The 25,881-nt window shown below is 38.7% G+C and overlaps 1 protein-coding gene across 1 annotated transcript in view; it reads right to left on the reverse strand.

Moving 5' to 3' along the window:
* LOC106142182 (dynein axonemal heavy chain 1-like) overlaps positions 1 to 25,881 on the reverse strand; it is a 93,010-nt gene that overhangs the window by 54,125 nt on the left and 13,004 nt on the right. The window contains exons 11-34 of the mRNA XM_060950171.1: positions 25,264 to 25,353; positions 24,700 to 24,779; positions 23,291 to 23,378; positions 21,901 to 22,119; positions 20,834 to 20,951; positions 19,768 to 19,909; positions 18,780 to 18,921; positions 17,927 to 18,029; positions 17,428 to 17,552; positions 16,424 to 16,522; positions 15,718 to 15,861; positions 14,556 to 14,736; positions 12,176 to 12,336; positions 11,396 to 11,495; positions 10,868 to 11,059; positions 9,720 to 9,897; positions 9,335 to 9,467; positions 8,542 to 8,769; positions 7,249 to 7,387; positions 6,555 to 6,733; positions 5,101 to 5,264; positions 3,660 to 3,836; positions 2,592 to 2,715; positions 1,455 to 1,552 (exon numbers count right to left, since the gene is read on the reverse strand). Of these exons, the coding sequence (XP_060806154.1) occupies positions 1,455 to 1,552; positions 2,592 to 2,715; positions 3,660 to 3,836; positions 5,101 to 5,264; positions 6,555 to 6,733; positions 7,249 to 7,387; positions 8,542 to 8,769; positions 9,335 to 9,467; positions 9,720 to 9,897; positions 10,868 to 11,059; positions 11,396 to 11,495; positions 12,176 to 12,336; positions 14,556 to 14,736; positions 15,718 to 15,861; positions 16,424 to 16,522; positions 17,428 to 17,552; positions 17,927 to 18,029; positions 18,780 to 18,921; positions 19,768 to 19,909; positions 20,834 to 20,951; positions 21,901 to 22,119; positions 23,291 to 23,378; positions 24,700 to 24,779; positions 25,264 to 25,353 (3,404 nt within the window). The remainder of the gene's footprint in view (positions 1 to 1,454; positions 1,553 to 2,591; positions 2,716 to 3,659; positions 3,837 to 5,100; positions 5,265 to 6,554; positions 6,734 to 7,248; positions 7,388 to 8,541; positions 8,770 to 9,334; positions 9,468 to 9,719; positions 9,898 to 10,867; positions 11,060 to 11,395; positions 11,496 to 12,175; positions 12,337 to 14,555; positions 14,737 to 15,717; positions 15,862 to 16,423; positions 16,523 to 17,427; positions 17,553 to 17,926; positions 18,030 to 18,779; positions 18,922 to 19,767; positions 19,910 to 20,833; positions 20,952 to 21,900; positions 22,120 to 23,290; positions 23,379 to 24,699; positions 24,780 to 25,263; positions 25,354 to 25,881) is intronic.

Genomic DNA, 25,881 nt, shown 5'->3' on the forward strand with positions numbered 1-25,881 from the left:
TAACAATTTTTATACCATATTTGTTTGGTTTGTTTGGTATATAAATGCGAAAGGGACATCTTCCTCTAAAACCTAGTAATTGTTCATCGATAGTAAGATAACTACCAGGTTTGTAATTCTCACGACATTTAGTGATGAATAGATTCCATAAATCTCGAAATGGGGCGAAAACATCAGCCAGCTTTCGTACTAGACGCGTAGATTTGTCGTCAAATCTAAGGCAGTTTATTAGGAACTCAAATCTATCACAAGACATTGTACTACGATACCGATTCCCACAAAATGTAACGTCAAATAATTCCCGAGATGGTAAATTATTGTCTTTCATAGCTGCAGATAATGTAAGTACGCCAATAAGGGCTCTAATTTCATCAGCATCCGTCGGTCTCTGAGTAGCTTTTATATTTTTGTATTTTTGGGACTTCATTTCTATTTCTGCATTGGTATGAGTCACAATGATGTCAATCATGTCATTAGTCATAAAAAATGAAAAGCATTGCAGAGGGTCTAATTCATTTTTGCAGGAACGTATTGGTCCAGGTCTAACATGAACTATATTCCTTGAAGCTATTCTGCTTTTTGACCTGGACTTAATCAATCATAAATTCCTATATGAAACAGTCTGACCTTTGTTTTATACGAAGTGACTCCCGTCTGACCTTTGTTTTACACGAAGCGACTCCCGTCTGACCTTTGTTTTATACGAAGCGACTCCCGTCTGACCTTTGTTTTATACGAAGCGACTCCCGTCTGATTTTATTTTACACGAAGCGACTTCCGTCTGACCTTTGTTTTACACGAAGCGACACCCGTTTGACCTTTGTTTTACACGAAGCGACTCCCGTCTGACCTTTGTTTTACACGAAGCGATTCCCGTCTGATCTTTGTTTTACACGAAGCGACTTCCGTCTGACCTTTGAACTGCAACCTTAATCCACTAAACACAGGATCATGGTTGTACTTCTAGTGGCCCTTCTCTGACCAGTATGACCAACAAATTATTCAGCTTTTTTCATGTTTATTCAATTAGGTGAAAGTTCTAATTGATTAGACTTGGTCATCTCTTACAACATCTACGTCTAGAGTGGTCCACATGTAATACACCGGAAAGTACATACATACATATAATCACGTCTACATCCGATGCGGGGTAGAAAGAGCCAACAGGCTGAAAAAGACTTATAGGCCACATTCAGCTGTTTGCCTTAATGATAGAATTGAGATTAAAAAAAAGACAGGTTGTTAGCCCATCGTCCAAAAGAAGAATCCCAAGTTTGCAAGCCTATCCCTAAGTCGTTTTACGGCATCCATCGGAAAGAGAAGGAATGGTCCTATTTTTTTATTGGTGCCGGGAACCACACGGCACATGGTACAAACAACTAAATAATGCGACAAGGAATATGTATTTGAAGATGTTTATAAAAAATCGTCTAAGAAGGTTAAATAATACATACGCAGCCAGTCCCTTGAAGAACTTGCCCATAGCCATGTAGTCCAATTGGTCTGAGCAGTTGAACACCACGCATTGCACCGCTAGAGCTTTGGCTAAATCCTGTTATAATAAGTGAAAACAGAGAGGGCAGTGAGTAAGTATATGTACATGACACAGCTGGTGATAGGAGAGAATGAGCAGTAGCTTCTATTTTGAATCCACTCGATATAATATACAATGGTCAGGGTGTTCGTTATTGATATCAAAACCATGAAGGTGTAACATAACATCCTAAATGTGGAAAATAAATGATATACATACATACATATGGTCACGTCTATATCCCTTGCGAGGTAAACAGAGCCAACAATCTTGAAAAGACTGAATGGCCACGTTCAGCTATTCGGCTTAATGATAGAATTGAGATTCAAATAATCACAGGTTGCTAACCCATCGCCTAAGCAAGAATTCCAAGTTTGTAAGCCTATCCCTTAGTCGCCTTTATTACATCCAATGGAAAGAGATGGAGTGGTCCTATTCTTTTTTGTATTGGTGCCGGGAACCACACGGCACTTTTTGAATCTACTTGACACATTATACAAAGGCCACGGTGTTCGTTATTGATATCAAAACCATGAAGGTGTAACAAATCCTAAATGTGGAAAATAAATGACAATTACACTTAAAAGAAGTCACCTCGACGTTCTCGCTCGTACCACACAGTATGTGTTTACACAAAAAAACGAACGGGGAAAGAGTTCACACACAAGCGCCAAGCGTTAAAATACATTACAATTTCAATTAAAACAAATATTTAACAAGCCTTGATGTAATTGGTATAACAAAAAAACCAGATACAATGAAGAAAAACACTTCAAATTTATTTCTTTTTTCTTCAAAGCTTATTCTATTATTACAGATTTTGGAGCAAGACAATTGAAGTTGCAACTTCAACATCACATTTAAATTTATGCACAATCCCCTTTATAGTTCCACCATCTCTTTATACAAACCAAAAAATAAGAGGTATCAAACTTCTCTACAAGGTCTCTCATCGCACAGAAAAAAAACCAAGGAACTAATTTCACTGAATCGGTGAAACAAAAAAAATCCTGCTCTTCTAATTAATGATGAAGGTAAAAATCTTGTTATTAAATACCTTAGTTGTTTCAGTTTTTCCCGTACCAGCGGGACCGGCTGGCGCTCCTCCAAATTTGAGATGCATAGCACACATCAAGGTGACGTAGCAACGATCAGTTAATGGAGTGATCACCAGCCGACCACTGCAAAATTTGATGATACATACATACATACAAACATACATAAAACCACGCCTCTTTCCCGGAGGCGTAGGCAGAGACTACCTCTTTCCACTTGCCACGATCTCTGCATACTTCATTCGCTTCATCCACATTCATAACTCTCTTTATGCAAGCTTTGAAAAATTTGATGATAAGTAGCCATTAATCTCTTTCGCTTAATCCTTACACCATACATACTAATATTAACATAGTCATGTCTATATTCTTTTCCCGTTCCCTTAGACGCCTTTTAGGTACAACGTCTAGGGAAAGAGATGGAGTGGCCCTATTCTATAACCACACGGCACCCTGTCACTATTTGAATCTCAATTCTATCATTAAGCCAAATAGCTGACGTGGCCATTCAGTCTTTGCAAAACTATTGTCTACCCCGCAAGGGACCTAGACGTGAACATATGTATGTATGTATGTAAACTCCATTTTAGGGAGCATATTACGGTGATTTCCCCATTTACCTTCCGTACTCTCAGTATTTGAGTTTGACAGAAACCCTGGTCCTATTCTTTTTCTTATTGGTGCCGGGAACCACACGAAATAATGGAGCTTTTAGAGATTGTAATTAAAATTAAAAGTGCCGTGTGGTTCCCGGCACCAATACAAAAAAGAATAGGACCATTCCATCTCTTTCCCATGGATGTCGTAAAAGGCGACTAAGGGATAGGCTTACAAACTTGGGATTCTTTTTTAGGCGATGGGCTAGCAACCTGTCACTATTTGAATCTCAATTCTATCATTAAGCCAAATAGCTGAACGTGGCCATTCAGTCCTTTCACGACTGTTAGCTCTGTCTACCCCGCAAGAGATATAGACGTAAACATATGTATGTATGTATGTATGTAATTAAAATTAAGTATTTCTTTAAAATTACATAGAAGTAATAAAATACAGAAAGACTCTTTACAAACCTGTTTCCCAAGTACTCGTTCTGATATGTGAACACCGAGTTGAGAGCTTTCACATCGCACTTGTCCTGACTGAACTGTCTGTAGTAAGCTGAAGTGTCAAGTCTGTCCGCGTCCTGATAGATCTCAGGAGATTCTCCATCTTCAAGAGGATACATGTCCCGTTTAATTTGATAGTATCTGGAACCAAAGGAATTGCATTAAGTCTTCAATCTTTCTGACCATTTGTCGGTTGGTTGAATAGTTTCTTCTCATAAACGTGTTAATAATCAGCATACCAAAAAATAATACAGTTAACAAAGAAACGAGATTAATGGAAGACGCTCTATTAAAATGTAGCGACACAAATTAGCTCTTAAAATTAACTATATTCTTTTATTAGACTAATTCTCTTTTTTGTAAGGCATTGTTTGAGTAAGAGCATGCAAATCTGATTAACAGAAACAGTGAAGATTATGGATAACATTTGTATTGTATACATACATAAATACCATCACACCTGTGTCCCATTGGGGTATGAAGAGACTATGGATTTCCACTTGCTACGATTTACTTGTGTATGTATATGTACCTTCTGTAACTTACATGTATACATATAGCCATGTCTATATACCTTGCGTGGTAGACAGAGCCAACTGTCTTGAAAAGACTGAAACGCCACGCTCAGCTGTATGACTTTATGATGTAATTGTGATTCAAATAGTGACAGGTTTCTAGCCCATCGCCTACAAGAGGAATCACAAATTTATTAGCCTCACCCTTAGTCACCTTTCACGTAATCCAAGGGAAAGTTCTATTCAAAACTATCAGGAAACCACACGGCGACGTTGAGTTGGCTAACTGTCCAACTGCGTAAGCTTATTAGTTCTACATTCATTCATGCTTTTTAATGTAGACTATGTGCATTCGCCCACGATGTAGTTACAAAAGATCTACAATATTTGTAAATTGACTTCCGATGAAAATGCTGCAGTGTAGTTTGTTCCGCCGCTTTTTCTACACACGCGCTTTTGAAGCGGTATTAGTTATAATTAAATTTAAGTGAACGGCTGAACGTGGCCTATCATTCTTTTCAAGACTGTTGGCTCTGTCTACCCCGTAAGGGATAAAGACGTGATCATGTGTATGTATGTATGTAAATTTAAGTGATGTGACGTCAATAAGTGATACCTTGTATACAATTTTAATACTATTCTATTCTATTCTATTCTTATCTCAGTTGGGACTGAATGGGTTTAAAAAAAAAAAATTCAAAAAAATTCAAAATTTTTATTCATTATTATAAGATACTATTATATCGCTTAATAATTGTCGTATGGTTTAACAACTTGGTTGACGTCAAATAAATTACTTAAAAACTAAGTTTACTGCCGCTTCCAAGGCGTCAGTGCAGAAGAAGCGGTAACAAACTGCACTGCAGCATTTTTTAACCAAACTAAACTACCTGAGCTGAACGATCCACTGGAAATCGGTGACATTCTTCACGTTGTCGTCGAACAGGGAACGCGTGACGTCACGCGCGTGCACTTCTATCACGATGAGTGCGCACACGACGGCACGCTGGGCGAATGTCAGCTCACCCTTCACTAGTGAGCGGAGACGATCCAGCTGGGGGGGGGGGAAAGGTAAGGTACTTAAAGGTGATTGGTATTAAGCCCTATCCCTTAGTCGCCTTTTACGACATCCATGGGAAACAGCTGGGAACCACACGGCACTCTTCTTATTAACATACATATATACATATAATCACGTCTATATAGACGTGATTATATGTGTGTATGTACCCCGCAAGGGATATCCCTTGCGGGGTAGGCAGAGCCAACAGTCTTGAAAAGACTGATAGGCCACGTTCAGCTGTTTGGCTTTATGATGGAATTGAGATTCAAATAGTGACAGGTTGCTAGCCCATCGCCTAAAAGACGAATCCCAAGTAATTATATAAGCCTATCCTTTAGTCGCCTTTTACGACATCCATGGGAACGAGATGGAGTGGTCCTATTCTTTTTTTTATTGGTGCCGGGAACCACACGGCACTTCGTTTACGGCACACCACAACCACACCACACATTAACGAGTAAATAACAGCATACCAACAAATAAAAAAAGTTAACAGAGAAAGAGATGAACGTAAGGTACTGGCTCGAGGGTTAAAGAAATTTGGAAGATTAGAATTGTTCTCGGACTAATAGTCTACAAAGTTTCACAGCATAATTCTAAGTTAGAGTCTTGATGACAGGACTTAACATCTTTGAACGATACATGCATACATACATATAATCACGTCTATATCCCTTGCGTACCCCGCAAGACACGACAAGACAGAAGCAAATGTCTTTAAAATACTGAAAGACCACGCTCAGCTGTTTGGCTTAATGATAAAATTGTGACAGATTCAAATAGTGACAGGTTGCTAGCCCATCGCCTAAAAAAAGCCCATGTTTATAAGCCTATCCCTTCGTCACCTAATACAACATCCATGAAAAACAGATGGAGTATTCTTTTTTCGAATGGTGCTTGGAACCACACGGCACTTAACGATTCGGTTTGAAGATGAATGTCCATTTGTCCAATCTCTTTTTACATACATACATACATAAAATCACGTCTGTATCCCTCACGGGGTAGACAGAGCCAACAGTCTTAAAAATACTGAAAGACCACGTTCAGCTGTTCGGCTTTATGAGATTCAATCTCTTGTTCATTGGGAAAAATTCAGACTCGAATTTGGCTTATTACGAGTAATTTGTTGGCACTTGTAATCACGACTTTCAGACTTAAGAATGACAACTTAACTGGAGTTCCAGAGAATGAGTTGTTCAAATGAGCCGCTTCCACTCAGAAGTGGAAGCGGCTCATTTGAACAACTCATTTCGCAACGTTACGCTAGTGATGTAGTACCTGCTCAAGCATTTCCTCAACGAATCTGTCCATCATATATTCCTCAATAGCATTCTCTACTCCGGCAGTCCAGGCCGTCTGCGAGCCAGCAATCACCACTTGCCCAGGCCAACGAAGCACCCATTCTTCACGAGGGAGAGTCCACAATTCCGCCATTCCGTCCACGAGAGTCAGCCGGACTATGTAAAAAGCGTTTATATTTCCAGACCTACTTACTGTCCGCGAACATTAAATCTATACTAATATTATAAAGAGTTTGTTTGCTTGTTTATTTGTTTTACTTATTTTGGTACTATATAAATATATTATTATTAAATATATTATACGGGACAAATTACACAGATTGAGTTAGCCTCGAAGTAAGTTCGAGACTTGTGTTACGAGATACTAACTCAAAAATACCATATTTTATAATAAATACTTATATAGATAAACATCCAAGACCCAGACCAATCAGAAAAAGTTCTTTTCTCATCATGCCCTGGCCGGGATTCGAACCCAGGGACCCCCGGTGTTGCAGACAAGCGTGCTACCGCTGCGCCACAGAGGCCGTCTAAATCATTATCAGTTCGCTACATCACTTCTTTTGAATAGCGTGACCCTATTTAATTTTTTTTTGCAGCCATTAGGCACCTTAAAAAAAATTCAGAATCATAACATTTCAATTACTCTTGTACAAACAATATGTTCTTACTGGTATGTCTCATAGTGTCCTCTAACAGCAACAACCATTGTTCCACATTGGAGCTCGGATAGAATTTATACTTCAGTTCCACGATCTCACCCTCGCACGAATGCATATATGTGATCTTCAAGTCGGGCTCGAATGTCACCTGTAAAAAAGTGGATCTAAGTTACTGGACTATAATTTTTTTACTTTATTAAATGTGATCTTTTATTTGTTGTCGGGTTCGAATGCCACCTGTACAAAAGTTGATCTGTTGTTATTTCTTGATAAAATCAGAGATGAGGTGATAGTTTAGGTAAAGATTAATCCTAACCGATGATATTCTATGAAGAGAGTTACGAATGTGGATGTACCTACCGAATGAAGTTTGCAGTTTGAGAACTTAAATCATACCTACCAACACATCTATTGATTTCCAAGATCCTGTATCATATGAACTGCAATGGCTTCTAGCATTTCTATTCGTCAATGCTCAAGGTATTTTCTAGATAAGAAGGCATGAGCTTCTTCTTTGATCTTACCATCAGAAAAATTGTGGTCAAACGGATAAAAGTTGTCTCAATTAAAAATTATTAAAAAATATAAAAATATTTTATCTATTAATTATTACAAATCTGAAGAAATATCAGAACGTGGTATCTTTTCAATAGCCTCAAAGCACTTCCTAAGATGAGTATCTCCAACAGTTTGTAGACGCTGAGGAAGAAGAAACGAGGAATCTTCAACCTCTACAGCTCCATGTACGCGTTTAAACATAAAATTACGCCTCATTCCCGGAGGAATTGGCAGAGACTACGTCTTTCCACTTGACACGATCCTTTTGCACTTCTTTCGTTTTATTATTCTTCAGTTTCATAAACATACCCGTCAGTTTTAAGTACTTTTAAATTAACATTTCACTGGAACGTCCTGATTCGACCAAGGTACCTTCATCAAATCCTTCCTCTCCAACGTTTCTATCCTCGTTTTTAAAGATCATATAATAATACATACATACATATGGTCACGACTATATCCCGTGTGCGGTAGACAGAGCCAACAGTCTTGAAAAGACTGATAGGCCACGCTCAGCTATATGGCTTAATGATAGAATTGAGATTCAAATAGTGACAGGTTGCTAGCCCATCGCCTAAAAAAGAATCACAAGTTTGTAAGTCGCCTTTAGCCGCCCTTAGCCGCCTTTTACGATATCCATAGGAAAGAGATGGAGTGGTCCTATTCTTTTTTGTACTGATGCCAGGAACCACACGGCACCATATTTATAATAATTATTGGAATAAATATCATATCGTGATCCACCTTTGCAATAGCCTCGAAGCACTTCCTCAGATGAGGCTGTACAGCCCTAGGATTGCGAGACTGCGCTAGTATCTCCAATAGTTCGTCGTCGCTGAGGAAGAAGAAGCGTGGGAACCTCAACCGCTTCAGCTCCATGTAAGCGTTCAGGCCTCGAGAGACTACGGCTAAGAGGTGGCGGGCTTCCACCAAACTGTCCAAGAGACGGCTGTCTGGACAGATTAGCATAATCTGCAACAATATGACGTAGATGTTATTGAAGTCGACTGAAAAACATCATGAAAACACAGAAGAAACCTTATATCTTTGGTTGGTAAACATTTTGCCCCTTCAGCAATGTTTTTTTATGGGGTTACAAGTTTTAATAACTCGTATACGGGCTTTATTTTAAGAAGCAAGAATGCGAATTAAATGCAGGCCGCCGGTTGAGGGCTTTAATGATGCCCAAAGTAACTATTCCACGCAGACGAAGTCGCGGGCACAGCTAGTGTTATAATATACTATAAGTTTCGTAACGCGATTTATGGTCAAAAGTCTAATCTTAGGCCGTGCCGTGTGGTTCCCGGCAGTGCCGTGTGGTTCCCGGCACCAATACAAAAAAGAATAGGACCACTCCATCTCTTTCCCATGGATGTCGTAAAAGGCGACTAAGGGATAGGCTTACAAACTTGAGATTCTTTTTTAGGCGATGGGCCAGCAACCTGTCACTATTTGAATCTCAATTCTATCATTAAGCCAAATAGCTGAACGTGGCCATTCAGTCTTCTCAAGACTGTTGGCTCTGTCTGCATCTAACCTTAGGACAAGCGGCGGCTGATGACATGATTCTTCTCCATATCCTCTCCATGGTGCCGTATTTCTTGGCCTCCAGCGGCAGCTGACGAGAGATATCCTCAGACGTGAAGATTGGCTCCAAGTACATCCATTCTCTAATAAAGAGTTCCAAGAGTTATTTTTCAGAAGGCACACTTTGAGAACAGGAACGAATCCCGAATTCGATTCCCGGTCAAGGCATGTAGGCGATGGACTGGCAACCTGTCACTATTTGAATCTCAATTCTATCATTAAGCCAAACAGCTGAACGTGACCATTCAATCTTTTCAAGACAGTCGGCTCTGTCTACCCCGCAAATTATATAGACGTGACCATATGTATGTCTATTAAAAAAAACGAAGTCTCACTTCTGACACTCGATCCATTCGTCGACGACCTTCTGAGTAAGTCTGAGCCGGTCATCCCACTCCTGGATTCTGAGTTCGAAGGCGGCCTTGAAAGGGCTGAAGCCCAGCTGCTGCGTGGCCATCAGGTGCTCATCCAGCAGCTGCAGGGTCTCGTCAGCTATCTTCATTATGAATGTGCCTGGTCATCGGAAAACATGGAACAAGTTACATACATACATACATAAAAATCACGCCTCTTGCCCAGAGGCGTAGGCAGAGACTACCTCTTTCCACTTGCCACGATATCTGCATACTTCCTTCGCTTCATCCACATTCATAACTCTCTTCATGCAAGCTCGGCGGTTTCGGGTACTTTTGACCTGAACACCTTTACCTTACCCTTTTCTAAGTTACATACATACATAAATATATAGTCACGTCTATATCCCTTGCTGGGTAGACAGAGCCAATGGTCTTGGAAAGATTGAAAGGCCACGTTCAGGTGTATGGCTTTACAATGGAATTGAGATTCGAATAGTGACAGGTTGCTAGCCCATCGCCTAAAATAAGAAGCCCAATTTATAGAAGCCTATCCCTTAGTCGCCTCTTACTACATCCACGGGAAAAGAGATGATGATTGATGTGACCTTAGTCAGTTAAAAGTCACTTATCTAATGATTACGGTCATAGGACAAAACTCTGAACTTTGAAATTTTGTACACTGGTAACACGTTTGTTTGTTATAAGCACGCAATTATAATTTTTTTATTGTATTATTGCTCGACACTGTTTGGTCTATCTTTTTAAAACTGTATCCATATACATATAATCACGTCTATATTCCTTATGGGGTAGACAGAGCCAACAGTCTCTAAAAGACTGATAGGCTACATTCAGCTATTTGGCTTTAAGAAAGAATTGAGATTCAAATAGTGACACGTTGCTAGCCCATCGCCTAAAAGAAGAATCCTAAGTTTATAAGCCTACCCCTCAGTCGCCTTTTACGACAACCATGGGTGCGAGATGGAGTGGTCCTATTCTTTTTCTATTTGTGCCGGGAACCACACGGCATTATTGTGCATATTTGTTACTTATGACTGTTCGTGTCAAAATAAAATAGAAAAAGAAAAAAAAAACTCCTGCAAAAAGAGTTCTAGTATCATAATTACCGGTGTTCTTATAAGGCGCGATCTCCATAGCCTTATTGGACCAATCGGCCAGCATCTTGTCCAGGGCCTGTTCAATCACGTACTCCTTGCTGGCCAGTTCTCCGATCTCGGCAATGAGTTCTGCATGAGCTGCAACCCCCTGCTTCAGGCACATGGAGAAGGTCTGCTTCTCATTCATGGTCACAGTGATACCTGACGATGGGTGAAATAAAGAATATGGATGTAGAAGTAAGAATCAGAAAAGCCATATCAATACATACATAGATAATACAAAAAAGAATAGGACCACTCCGTCTCTTTCCCATGGATGTCGTAAAAGGCGACTAAGGGATAGGCTTACAAACTTGGGATTCTTTTTTAGGCGATGGGCTAGCAACCTGTCACTATTTGAATCTCAATTCTATCATTAAGCCAAATAGCTGAACGTGGCCATTCAGTATTTTCAAGACTGTTGGCTCTGTCTACCCCGCAAGGGATATAGACGTGACCATATGTATTTATGTATGTATGTACAACATACAAACTCACCAGCTCTTTCCATGAACTCGTTCCAATGTCGCTCCTTCATGCCCGGATTCCTGACTGCCTGGATGACCGGGATTAATGGCCTGAACTCATCTATATCATCCTGTGGGAAAAGTTACATATATTCATTCATTATCACGTCTATATCGTAGACAGAGTCAACAGTCTTATAAAGACTGAGAGGCCACGTTCAGCTGATTGGCTTAATGATAGAATTGAGATTCAAATAGTGACAGGTTGCTAGCCCATCGCCTAAAAGAAAAATCCCAAGTTTATAACCCTTAGCTGTCTTTTATTATATCCATGGGAAAGAGATGGAGTGATGCTATCCTTTTTTTATTGGTGCTAAGAACCACACGGCAAAAATAAAAAAGGAGAAAAAATGTCATGTTTTCGTTACTATTTTTATTTTGAAGAAAGTTTATTATTGTTTATTTGAGAGCTTTCTAGCGAATTATCACTAGTGCCGTGTGGTTCCCGGCACCAGTACAAACAAAGAATAGGACCACTCCATCTTTTTCCCATGGATGTCGTAAAATAAGACTAAGGGATAGGCTTACAAACTTGGCAACTTTTTTAGGCGATGGGCTAGCAACCCGTCACTATTTGAATCTCAATTCTATCATTAAGCCAAATAGCTGAACGTGGCCTATCAGTCTTTTCAAGACTGTTGGCTCTGTCTACCCCACAAGGGATATAGACGTGACGTTATGTATGTATGTTAATACTAGTAACCATGGAACCATAAAAAATAATCAAAAACTCATAAATTATATCACACACCCTTATAACAATCGCGACCTCCTGGACTTTGGGCAAATCAGCGAATGTCCTGGTGCACTTGACTATTGTCTTGTAATACTCGTTGATCAGGGGTTCAATGGAATCAGCATCAACGTACATCAACGGGTTGTCGAACCACACCTCCTTCGCCTTCAGGAAATCTAGAAATATATAAATAAATATATACGGGACAAATTACACAGATTGAGTTAGCCTCGAAGTAAGTTCGAGACTTGTGTTACGAGATACTAACTCAACGATACTATATTTTATAATAAATACTTATATAGATAAACTAGCTGTTGCCCGCGACTTCGTCCGCGTAAAGTTCGAGTTGAATCTTAATCATACAGTCAGATACAGACAGACAGACAAAAATAGCAAAAAAAAATCTCTATCCGTTTCAGTCAAAATATTAAATGTACAGACAAAATATTTTTACCGTTTTATTATATGTAGTATTTACGTGATTCTTTTTTTGTTCGGTAGAGTATACTTTCAAGTTGGTCCCGTTGTTACCTAGTCAGGATCTGATGATGGTATTCCAGGGAAATCAAGGGCAAACCTCAAATTTACAGGCAATTACGTTTTTGACAATTTCATAGATCTGTTTAAGTATTTGCGTCTGATAGTCATCATCCCATGTGAATGAGCTGATGATGGAAGGTACAACTCCTCAACGGTTAGGAGTTGAAAGAAAATTCTTACGAAGTTATACGTACATGTGAGGCTATTAGGTTGACCTGATAATAAAAAGTAAATCTCATTAACGTTAAGAATTTAGGTGAAAATGGATGCGGACAAATTTCGTAGCTGTTTGTATGGGTAGTGTTAACACAAAATAGGGATTTAAAGGCGTGATGTTATTAATGTTATGCATGTATGTACATAATTATGTATGTTAAAGAGACGACTGAAAGTTGTCATACAAAGTCTTTTTTTTTAAGGATGGGAAATCATCAAATGACCTCTCCCGCTCTGGGTGGAACGGAAGGGAGTGTCAGACTTTTACTGACTAAAACCCACCTCGTTCCTTCAGTTGCCCTTTGCGTTCCGGGGCCACGGTATCTCGTTAGAACTTTCCCGCAGCCCCGGCTCAGTTTATCCCGTTTGGGGGTTGACATTTCAAAAATCCCTTCTTAGTGCTCACTTATGTTACTAAAGGAACCTCTGTTCAAAATCTCAGACTCCTATACCGAGCGGTTTCGGCTGTGCGTTAATAAATCAGTCACCCAATCGCACCCCCTAAATCACGATTGGAGGGTAGTTTGAAAAAACTTATAATGTCAAACATATTTACTTGCCTATGTACGTGTTCATGCCAAGTTTCAAGTTTATAAACCCAAGGAATAAGATTTTTCATAGAAACGTTTTTACCCCTTTTCCCCCCCTTGGGGGTTGAATTTCTAAAAATCCTTTCTTAGTGCTCCCCTACATATCCCAAGGAACCTACATTCCAAATTTCAGCTGTCTACGACCAGTAGTTTCGACTGTGCGTTGTCTGTCAGTCAGTCACTCAGTAACGGAAGAGTTTTATATATATAGAAGATATCCAAGACCCAGGCCAATCAGAGAAAGTTCGTTTCCCATCATGCCCTGGCCGGGATTCGAACCCGGGATCTCCGGTGACAAACACACTACCGCTGCGCCACAGAGGCCGTAAAAAAAAACAGAAGATTAAAAAAAAGTTGTATACGTTACTTATTTGTCTTTAATTACAAAACCAATCCATATACATGCATACGTACATACATATAATCACGTCTATATCCCTTGCGGGGTAGACAGAGCCAACAGTCTTGAAAAGACTGAATGGCCACGTTCAGCTGATTGGCTTAATGACAGAATTGAGATTCAAATAGTGGCAGGTTGCTAGCCCATCGCCTAAAAGTTTATAAGCCTATTCCTGTACAAATTACTTGACAATTAATATTTTAATTACCGTAACCATTGAATCTATACATAATAATAAAATAGTAACAATATTTTGTCTGTACATTTAGTATTTTTGACTGAAATGGATACAGGGACACTTAGAATGAATAATAGAAAACAAAATATTTTTTTTTAAATTTTTTGTCTGTCTGTCTATCTTTCTGTCAGTCTGTCTGTCTGTCTGTATGTATGATCACGCTTATCTCCGAAATTACTGAACCGATTTACTTAAAACTTTCACCAATTGTTTTGTTTTAACTCAGAAAAATATCAAAAGTTTGTTTCATCAAAATCGTTTCACTTAAAAAAAAAGTTATCGTCATTTCAATGAACTAAAGGCATGAGTTTGCCTGCAAATAAGTTTACGCGGAGAAAAAAACGAAATTTACGCGGACAAAGTCGCGGGCAACAGCTAGTTGATTAATAAATTCTTAAAAGAACTCACCTGACGCAGTGACCCAGAGATTCCTATACGGCTCGAACTCTTTCACCAATCTGTTGAGATCAGAAAACGGTACCACCGGCTGACCGAACAGCTTCTGACGCTGGTTCAGTATGCGACCCCAGTCCTGGGCGTCTTTCATGCCTTTCCATGCTTTCTTGATGTCATTAGCGATTTCGTGGACCTGAGGCGTGAAAAGAATTTCTATAGTGACGAAATTAAAAGATTTTTCCCCAGAAATGTTGTTGGTAATGAGTGTGTGTTGTAAAGATTTTGATTAAAAAGCTATCAATTCTGAACGATTAAATTAAGACGAAACGTTTGTAAAGATGTCATATTGATATTTATTTGATGAAATCATACTAATACTCGTATTATAATAACAAAAGTTTGTATGTCAGGATGTCAGTATGGATGTTTGTTACTCTTTCACGCAAAAACTACTGAACCGATTACGATGAAATTTAATATGAAGGCAGCTGAAGACCCAGAATAACATATGGCTACTTTTTATCCCCGAGTTCCCGCGTGATTGATTGTTATGTTATAATAGGGTTTTAAAGCGGACGAAGTCGCGGGCGGCCTCTAGTCAAAGATAAAATATAAGCAAATCTATAGGCACGAGATCTAGCTAGCGAGCTACTTAACAAGGTAACCGCTGAAGTAGACTAAAGGCGAAGGTCGGGAGCGCGTGCGCACGTGGCATATCAGTCTATATGGCCCCCCGGATATTAAAGAGGACTGGACTTTCACCAGGGGAATACATACATACAGTCACGTCTATATCCCTTGCGGGGTAGACAGGAGCCAACAGTCTTGAAAATACTGATAGGCCACATTCAGCTTTTCGTTTTGATAATAGAATTGAGATTCAAATCGTGACAGGTTGCTGACCCATCGCCTAAAAGAAGAATCCCAAGTTTATAAGCCTATCCCTTAGTCACCTTTTACGACATCCATGCGAAACAGACGGAGTATTCTTTTTTTCTATTGATGCTTTGAACCACACGGCACTCAACGATTCGACAGAAAGTAATCGTTCGAGTTGAGACGCATGGTTTGAAGATAAATTTATAAGCCTATCAAGGGATAGGATAGGATAGGATCATTCCCTAGGCGACTAAGGAGTCGCCTAGGGAATGATGATAAAGACAACGCCTCCCACCTTGCTGAAGTCATTCTGCAGTGTCAACTGCATACACTGAGCGGTGAACATGTCGATCTTGTCGTACAATGTCTGTTCGTCTTGCTGATGAAGCTTCCAGAACTTCTCCTGTTCCTCCTCTAGAAACTCTGTTGTGGCATCAACCTGTTAACAATGCCAACATTACAATTGTACTGTCATACATACATACATGTGTATAGTCACGACTATATCCCTTGCGGGGTAGACAGAGCCAACAGTCTTGAGAAGTCTGACAGGCCGCGTTCAGCTGTTTGGCTTTATGATAGAATTTAGATTCAAATAGTGACAGGTTGCTAGAACATCGCCTAAGATAAGAATCCCTAGTTTGTAAGCATATCCCTTAGTCGCCTTTTACGACATCCATGGGAAAGAGATGGAGTAGTCCTATTATTTTTTGTACAGGTGCCGGGAACCGCACGGCACGAAAAAAACATGACGAAACATAGACCTATAAATTGCAGTAAGTAGGGTAGGTACATGACCATCACTACATAGTATAAAACAAAGTCGCTATTTTAGTCTGTTTGTCTGTATGCTTAAATCTTTAAAATTACGCAACGGATTTTGATGCAGTTTTTTGTTACAGGTAGAGTGATCCAAGAGGAAGGTTTTTATGTATAATAACATTTATAATTTTGCACCCGTGCGAAGCCGGGGCGGGTCGCTAGTTGAAAATGTAACACACCTGTTTAGTAATTTGCAACGGCCAACCGACCGCTTCCCACAAGAGTTTGAAATCATCATTTTCTAGAGGCATGAAGAACGCATCTAGCACTTCGTAATCCTGGCGTTAAAATTTACATGTAAGTTAATTTGGTCAATTTAATTAACAATTTATTTACAAAACAGTTGACACACGATCGATAAGTTTAAAAAAAATCTAAATTATTTCTCTTTGTCCCCCTTAATAATTTGAAGTCACCACTACTTCCTTACACTACTATCTTACAAAGACAGGACATGACATCTCCTCTTTGGTTTTCTTTCAACCAAAGGTTGACTGGAAGAGATAAATCCGCCATTGTACCATCTCTGTCTGTTTTGTGCTGTTTTGTATATTTTACTCTTATGGTGCAATAAAGAGTTTTATCTATATGTATATCTATCTATCATGTTATAACCTTTAAAATATAACCATTTAAAGATTTGCCGTTTGGTTCCCGGCAGGGCCGTGTAGTTCCCGGCACCAATACAAAAAAGAATAGGACCACTCCATCTCTTTCTCATGGATGTCGTAAAAGGCGACTAAGGAATAGGCTTACAAACTTGGCATTCTTTTTTAGGCGATGGGCTAGCAACCTGTCACTATTTGAATCTCAATTCTATCATTAAGCCAAATAGCTGAACGTTGCCATTCAGTCTTTTCAAGACTGTTGGCTCTGTCTACCCCGCAAGGGATATAGACGTGACCATATGTATGTATGTATGTTAAAGATCTCCACTTAGGTAATGTAGCACACAGAGTATATGATTTTGAATTTCTTCCAGTAGACCTCGGTCTACGGGTCTACTGAAAGAGATTTCTATTGAAATAAGTAAAGAACCTTCGTACTACAAATTTCTGATCTAATACATACATACATATCATCACGTCTATATCCCTTGCGGGGTAGACAGAGCCAACAGTCTTGAAGAGACTGAATGGTCACGTTCAGCTTCACTAATGCTCCTGTCGAAGTGGTTCCATACCGTGTTGACTTTCTTCATGATGTCTTCTTGCGTTTTCAGAGCGAAAGGCACTGATTCCATCCACTCCCTGATTTCGAAGACATGTTCTATCGTGTTCGGTTTCTCCCCTAATCTTCGCATGATACCTTGATGGTTATACAAGTAATTAGATTGACAAGTTTAATGTACTTGATAGTGCATACATAGGTACATACATAAATATAATCAGATTTATATCCGATTCATGTGCCGTGTAGTTCCCGTCACCAATACAAAAAAGAATAGGACCACTCCATCTCTTTCCACTGGATGTCGTAAAAGGCGACTTAGGGATAGGCTTACAAACTTGGGATTCTTTTTTAGGCGATGGGCTTGCAACCTGTCACTATTTGAATCTCAATTCTATCTTAAAGCCAAATAGCTTAACGTGGCCATTCCGTCTTTTCAAGACTGTTGACTCTGTCTACCTCGCAATGGATGTAGACGTGATTGTATGTATGTAGATAATTCTAATGTCTACCTTTGTAAGCCTGGACCACGTCTTCGACCACCAAACGCACTTCTTCCGCCCACATTGTCAGTAACGCTCGGATTATATCAGACCTCTTGGTGACTAGAATTTGCTAAATCAAAAATTGTTTATTATTTACATGTATATTAGGTATACTAATATTATAAAGCTGAATTTATTGTTTACATGTAAGTATACTATAATATTATAAAGCTGAAGAGTTTGTTTGTTTGTTTCAATTAGAACCAATAGTTCTTGAGATAAGCGCGTTCAAACAAACAAACAAACAAACTCTTCAGATATATAATAGTGAGACGTAGAGTTTTCAGGATCCCAAAACCTTTGTTTAATACTAGCTTTGCGCAAAGACTTTGCAATTTTATGAATGTACATATTTATAACCATTATAGTTAGATTTTGTAATATAAAAGAGGAAACTGCAACAAATGCTCGTAAAATTATACGCATTTGGTTGGGCACATTGTCCTAGGACGAGATCGAGGATATTTTAAACATAGAAAGCTAATTTCAGTCATAGTTTTCGAACCCATTCTTTTTTAAATATACTTGATTTTATATAACATATAATGTAAGATGTCTATTGTGATTTGATGTTTTTTCTTTTTGTAATAATTCGAGACCAATGTCTACGAATGAAAATTTAATTTTAGTTATAATCTTTTCTGTTAATTAGGCTTCCTCGATACAGGCCTGCCTAGTGAGGAAGTCACTGTGTCTCTTTAGTTTGTAAGTGCTCTCTGCAATATACATATGTGCACAGTTTTATAAAAATGTATCTATGTACTTCATTGTATTTGCAGCAAATAAATCATTTTTCAAATCATTTTATTTTCAGTTTTACCTTGAGCGTATCAACGTTCAATGCAAAAGGTCCAATGTTGATGTATTGCGGTAATCGCCATATAAGATCCTGTTTGGCGTCGTAATGCATTTGTACTTCTTCGCGGGTCTCCGATGCCGAATGCTTCTCTTGACGGAAATTTCTGTAAGTAATAATCACATAATATAATACTACTAGCTGCTGCCCGCGACTTCGTCCGCGTAAATTTCTTGTTTTCTATTATTCATTCTAAGTGTCCCTCTATCCATTTCAGTCACAAATACTAAATGTACTTACCTACAGACAAAATATTTTTACTGTTTTATTATATATGTATAGATTATACTAGCGGCCGCCCGCGACTTCGTCCGCGTGGAAACCCTATCAATCCAGCGGGAACTCTGGTATAAAAAGAAGCCTATATGTTATTCTGACATCCTGTCATACTCACAAACTTTCGCATTTATAATATTACTCGTAGGATATCAATCTATCTACTATTTACGTTTAGTAGCTTATTTATTTATACTATTTATTTATATATATATTGTACATATTGTATATATTCAATATGTACAATATATATCACGTCCGTGACCCCCGGAAGATCAGCGCAGACTGTGTAGCATATTTAGTCCTATTCTTTTTTAATGTTACCGGAAACCACACGGCACTGTATACAAATATACATAATATACAAATTCATTTATACGTACCTACATCATTCCCCAAGCAGTAAGCGATTCACATGAACAAGGGAATGATGAAACGTGTAGGCAACTTTCTTGGTATACGCCATAGCAACGGTTGCCATGATGTTGTTTGTTAGAGATATGTCAAAAATAATTTTTATCGTCAAAGATTCTTAATTTTTACGTTGAATAATATAGACATTTTAAACTGATTATTTTCTCCTCTTTTCTCCTTCTATCTTCTGTAGGAATATATAACTTTAATAACTATACTTCCTACAAAACGTATTGTAATCTTAATTTTAAAAAAACCTTACTCCACATATTCCTCTGTGTCCAGCATAAAAATGTCGGTGTAACATTCGTACTGCCTTAAATACGCCAGCAGGGGAATGACGGCCTTTCGATAGGCGACAAGCAGACGTTCACGATAATCCACCACGTTGGGTTCCATTAGACCTGGACGAGGGAATGACGGGTTAATTAAGCCGCTGTGCAGATTGTTCCGCCGCTTCTTCTATACCATGCGCTTCGGAAGCGGTAGTAGTTATAAACATTCATCATTATTCTTAATTTTCTTGGTTGACTGGAAGAGATCCCTTCATGGGATAAGTCCGCCGTTGCAAGTGATCTGTTTCTTTTATAACTATGTACTTACTATTTTCCTGTTACTGTGTAAATTTATATGCAATAAAGATATTACAAACAAACAAACATATAATAGGATTTAAGTGATGTGACGTCAGTAAATGATACCTTGTATCCAATTTTTAAAATAAATCTATTCTATTCTAAGTGCCGTGTGGTTCCCGGCACCAATTGAAAAAAAGGGTAGGTACCACTCTATCTCGTTCCCATCGAGCTCGTAAAAGGCGACTAAAGTATAAGCTTATTAACTGGCGATTCTTCTTTTAGGCGATGGGCTAGCAACCTGTCACTATTTGAATCTCAATTCTATCATCAAGCCAAAAAGTGTATAAGCCTAACCATAAGTCGCCCTTTACGACATCCATGAGAAAGAGATGGAGTGGTCCTATTCTTTTCTATATTGGTGCCGGGAACCACACGGCACAAATATGATTCCTTCTCAATTTAGTCAGATAAATTTCCATATGTTAATTGTAGTAACATAACATAACATATTATAATAATCGCGCCTATATCCCTTGGTGGGTAGACAGAGCCGACAGTCTTCAAAAGATAATACATACATACATACATATGGTCACGTCTATATGCCTTGCGGGGTAGACAGGGCCAACAGTCTTGAAAAGACTGAATGGCCACGTTCAGCTATTTGGCTTAATGATAGAATTGAGATTCAAATAGTGACAGGTTGGTAGCCCAAAAGATAATTGTAGTAAAATACATAATTTCCTTTACCAATGGATGTGAGAAACAGTTCTTTGTCAAAGACAAGGCCGGTCATGATCATGGGATGGACTTGCGGGATGAAGTGGCACCGGTAGAGCATCTCGCGGAACAGCCTCTGGATAACGATCTATAAGAAGAAACACATTAATTAATTGTTATTTTTATGATAACAATTGACAAAAAAAATATTTCGAAATCCCTTTACTTTTGACGTGACAACGTCTTATAATTCGATTGAGCCGGCTGCACGCACGAAAAAACATGACTCATGCGGCGTTACCTCGCTCTGAGGCGTTCCATGTAAGGATTGAAGTGCAAGCAAGAGCGCGGAACGAGCGACAAAGAGGCACAATCGGCCTTCGCGTTCGGCAGCGTATACCTCCTTCTCTATATACATACAAATCTATTAAGCAAATTAAATTAAAATTTTCTTTTGCTACTATGCTACCATTCCATCAGTATTTTCTTAAGACGTTGTCACTTTCAACTATCGTCAGTAAACCGACTTTACAGACAACCGATTATTTTTTTAAATTTATTATAGCACAAATAGTCAAAAATACAGATTAGTATTACAAAAACAATAAACAATATAGTAGACCAAACAGTGTCGATTATGTTAACGGTGTAGTAATTATAAAAGCATGCTTGTCAACAATAATATGATCTCAATGATCATATCCTAACTTATTAATAAAGGCACCAATGCATAAAAGAATAGGACCACTCCATCTCGTTCTCATGGATGTCGTAAAAGGCGACTAATGGATAGGCTCACAAACTTGGGATTCCTTTTTTAGGCTAGCAGCCTGTCACTATTTGAATCTCAGTTCTATCATGAAGCCAAAAAGCTAAACGTGACCTATCAGTCTATTCAGACTGTTGCCTTAGTCTACCCGTGAAACGAAAGCGTGAATGACTTTTAACTTTGCGAATATACTTCCTACAACTGTTAACCTCGACGTGATTTGAACACGCAACCTTCTGATCTACATTATCATCTGATCATGAGACTGAAACTACGGCCTATTGGATTGCAATTAACGGAATATCTTAAAGTAAATCACATTCCAAACCTCAAATTGAGCTGGATCTGTGGTGTAAAAAGGTCCATCGGCATTTATCATTAGATGGAAGTAGAACAAGGTTGGTGTGGGCGATCTGAAGGGTGTGTTGATGAGGTCACTGGAGTCCCACTCATAGTCCTCGCTGCACCAGTACGTGCAAAGACATGGGGTCTCGCACAGTGTCACGAACATGTCCATAGATTGCTCTATGCAGAAGCGTAGAGCGTACTGTAATTGGATGATAGTTTGTTGATAGTGGATAATTAGAGTTCTGCCGAGATTAAATTTAAATAATTAATGGTAATTTTAAAAATAAATTCATCAAAATATCTGCATGGTGCTGAGCGTTCTAGCGCAAAAAATAACGCGACATTTTAGGACTCTTATTATAAGTATAATCTAAAATAAAATCTTACACACTCTATAAGTATAGAGTGTGTAAGATTTGAAGATATAAATAATTTTCCTAAATTTTGCCGTGTGGTTCCAGGCACCAAAAGAAAAAAGAATAGGACCACTCCATCTCTCTCCCATGGATGTCGTAAAAGGCGACTAAGGGGTAGGCTTATAAACTTGTGATTTTTCTTTTAGGCGATGGGCTAGCAACCTGTGACTATTTGATTGAGATTCAAATAGTGACAGGTTGCTAGCCCATCTATCTTAAAGCCAAATAGCTGAACGTGGCCTATCAGTCTTCTCAAGACTGTTGGCTCTGTCTACCCCGCAAGGTATATAGGTATGTATTCCTAAATTTTATAAAACCAGAAGGCTTATTCAAACTTTCATAAGGCAACCGCTTCACAAAGGTTCTCCATCGAAACCTCAGAAAAAGAAACAGGTAGAAGATATTGTCTCATCAAAGTTCCTGTGCAGTTCTAAAGGTTACCTAAACGTCATTTCTAGCACACAAAGTCAATAAAGGCTAATTTACTTCATCAACATTTTGACGGCCTCTGTGACGCAGCGGTAGTGCGCTTGTCTGTGTCACCGGAGGTCCTGAGTTCGAATCCCGGCCGCCAGGGCATGATGAGAAACGAACTTTCTTTGATTGGCTTGGGTCTTGAATGTTTATCTGTATAAGTATTTATTATAAAACTAGCGACCCGCCCCGGCTTCGCACGGGTGCAAAATTCGGAAAAAAATTATACATAAATACCTTCCTCTTGAATCACTCTACCTGTTACAAAAAACCGCATCAAAATCCGTTGCGTAATTTTAAAGATTTAAGCATACAGACAAACAGACTAAAATAGCGACTTTGTTTTATGCTATGTAGTGATGATATAGTATCGTTGCGTTAGTATCTCGTAACACAAGTCTCGAACTTACTTCGAGGCTGACTCAATCTATGTAATTTGTCACGTATATATTTATTTATTTGTTTATTTAACACACCGACCTGCATCCGAAACCTCACAAGCTGCATGAATCTGCTCAGTTTGCTGACTCCGTAGAATTCCCATTTCTTCTCGTAAATGTTATACCATCTAAAAAATTCATTCAAATGTTGCAATTTAGGAATATTCATCAAATCAAATCAAATCAAAATAATTTATTTGTAAATACAGGTAAATACAAAGATGTCAATACAATTAAGGTGCTCTGTATTTTGCCAAAGTGGCGTACAAATATAAAGTCATAAATAAAAAATAAAATAATTAACATTGATTACAGTTTGTCTTTTAGGAAGTCATCAAGCTTATAATAGCATTTCTCAACGAGTAGTTTATGAAGGCTTTTTTAAATGTATCTAAACTGGCCGATTTAAAAGAGATCGGTAGGTTATTGTATATCACAGGAGCTCTTCCAAATACACTTTTTTGCATCAAAGCTGTTTTACAGACAGATAACGCTATTTTAGATGAATTTCGAGCCCGTGTACGAAATGTTTATAACAAAATTTTTTTGTGTGTGCACAAAAATAGCACACTCAAATATAAACATTCATGGCAATGTCAGTAATTGAAATTTTTTAAAATACGGTACACACGATTCTGTCATCGTTAATATCTTAAGATTCCAGGGAAAATAAATCTATGCTTACTCATATTTATAGATGTAAAAGTTTGTTTGTTTGTTGGTCTTTTACGTCTGCTGTATGAAATTTTGCATACATGTAGTGTGGAGTATGGTAAAGGTTACACGCGGGTGATTCCACTATATCCCTTGCGGGATAGACAGAACCAACAGTCTTAAAAAGACTGATAGGCCACATTCAGCTGTTTGGCTTAATGATAGAATTGAGACCCAAATAGTGACAGGTTGCTAGCCCACCTCCTAAAAGAAGAATCCCAAGTTTAAAAGCCTATCCCTTAGACGCCTTTTACGACATCCATGGGAACGCGACGGAGTGGTCCTATTCTTTTTTTTTCATTGGTGCCGGGGACCACACGGCTAACACTTACATTATCTACATGCAATTTTATAAGAAAACTAGCGGACCCGACAGACTTCGTTCTGTCAAAAAGATTTGTAATATGACAGTTTTTTGTTCCTATCTATTAGACCTACATTGCTTAGACAACAGTGAACTTTATACATTAGCAATAAAGCTCAAATTGACTGTACGTATTAGTTAGAAAACGTTTGTATGGGATAAAGAAAAGGAGTGTTTTTAAGGTTTTTCAGGCAATTATTTGGTATTTTTTCGCCGTAAAAATCATTCTTGAGCTTCGACGAATATTAAAAAAAAAAAAAGAATCGGCCAAATTGGTCCAGGCGTTCTTGAGGTATGCGCTTACCAATAGGTACATTTAGCGATTCATTTTTATATATAAGATTCAGTAAAAATTTTGTGAATATACTAACCCCTTACCAACGTCTCTAAACGACATCCTTATAGCATGTGCACAGTTGTTTAGCCAAGTTATGTTTAAGTATTTCAACATCTGAAACGGTCAAGTCACAATCATCAACTTATATACAAAATTCTCGTGTCACAATGTTCGTTCCCGTCGTTACTCCACCGAAACGGCTTGACCGATTCTCATTAAATTTTGTGAGCATATTAAGCAGCAGGTCTGAGAATCGGCCAACATCTATTTTTCATACCCGCAAAATGCAAAACAACGTTTGCCTGATAGCTAGTCAAATCTATATTTTGTGGCCATACATACTCCATCTCTTTCCCATGGATATCGTATAAGGCGAGTAAGGGATAGGCTTATAAAATTGCGATTCTTTTTTATTAGGCGATGGGCTAGCAACCTGTCACTGTTTGGATCTCAATTCCATCAATAAGCCGAGCAGCTGAACGTGGCCATTCAGTCTTTTCGGGACTATCGTCTCTGTTTACCCCGTAAGGGACATAGACGTGACTATATGTATGTATGTCGCCACAAATCATTTTGCGTCAAAGCAAATAATCATTACCATAGTTGTGCAGTGCTGTTGGGCGGCGTCGAATTCCGCTAGGCTCACGTTCCTGCCGTAGTTGGTAGTAAAGAATAGCATAGATTCCACCTGGAGTAATAAAAATACTAAGGTTCGTACATACATACATACATATGGTCACATCTATATCCCTTGCGGGGTAGACAGAGCCAACAGTCTTGCAAAGACTGAATGGCCACGTTCAGCTATTTGGCTAAATGATAGAATTGAGATTCAAATAGTGACAAGTTGCTAGCCAATCTAAAAAAGAATCCCAAGTTGGTAAGTCTATCCCTTAGTCGCCTTTTACGACATCCATGGGAAAGAGATGGAGTGGTCCTATTCTTTTTTGGCATTCACAAGGCACAAAACACTAAGGTTAGTAGCTATTATTAAATAGTGGTCAATGGGAATGAAAGAAAAAGAAAGAGGTAGAAGATATTGCCTCATCAAAGTTCCTGAGCAGTTGTAAAGGTCAAACGTCATTTCTAGCACTTTGGATGCAGGCAATCAAAATGACAGAATGAGTTGTGTAAATTGTAAGCAATGTATTTTGGACCAAAACACGCCCGTAGGTCTGCCCGCGTTAAAGTCTAGGGGGTTAATCCCTTGCGGGGT

Source organism: Amyelois transitella, chromosome 21 (assembly GCF_032362555.1).
Source record: "Amyelois transitella isolate CPQ chromosome 21, ilAmyTran1.1, whole genome shotgun sequence".
Classification (NCBI taxonomy): Eukaryota; Metazoa; Arthropoda; class Insecta; order Lepidoptera; family Pyralidae; genus Amyelois; species Amyelois transitella.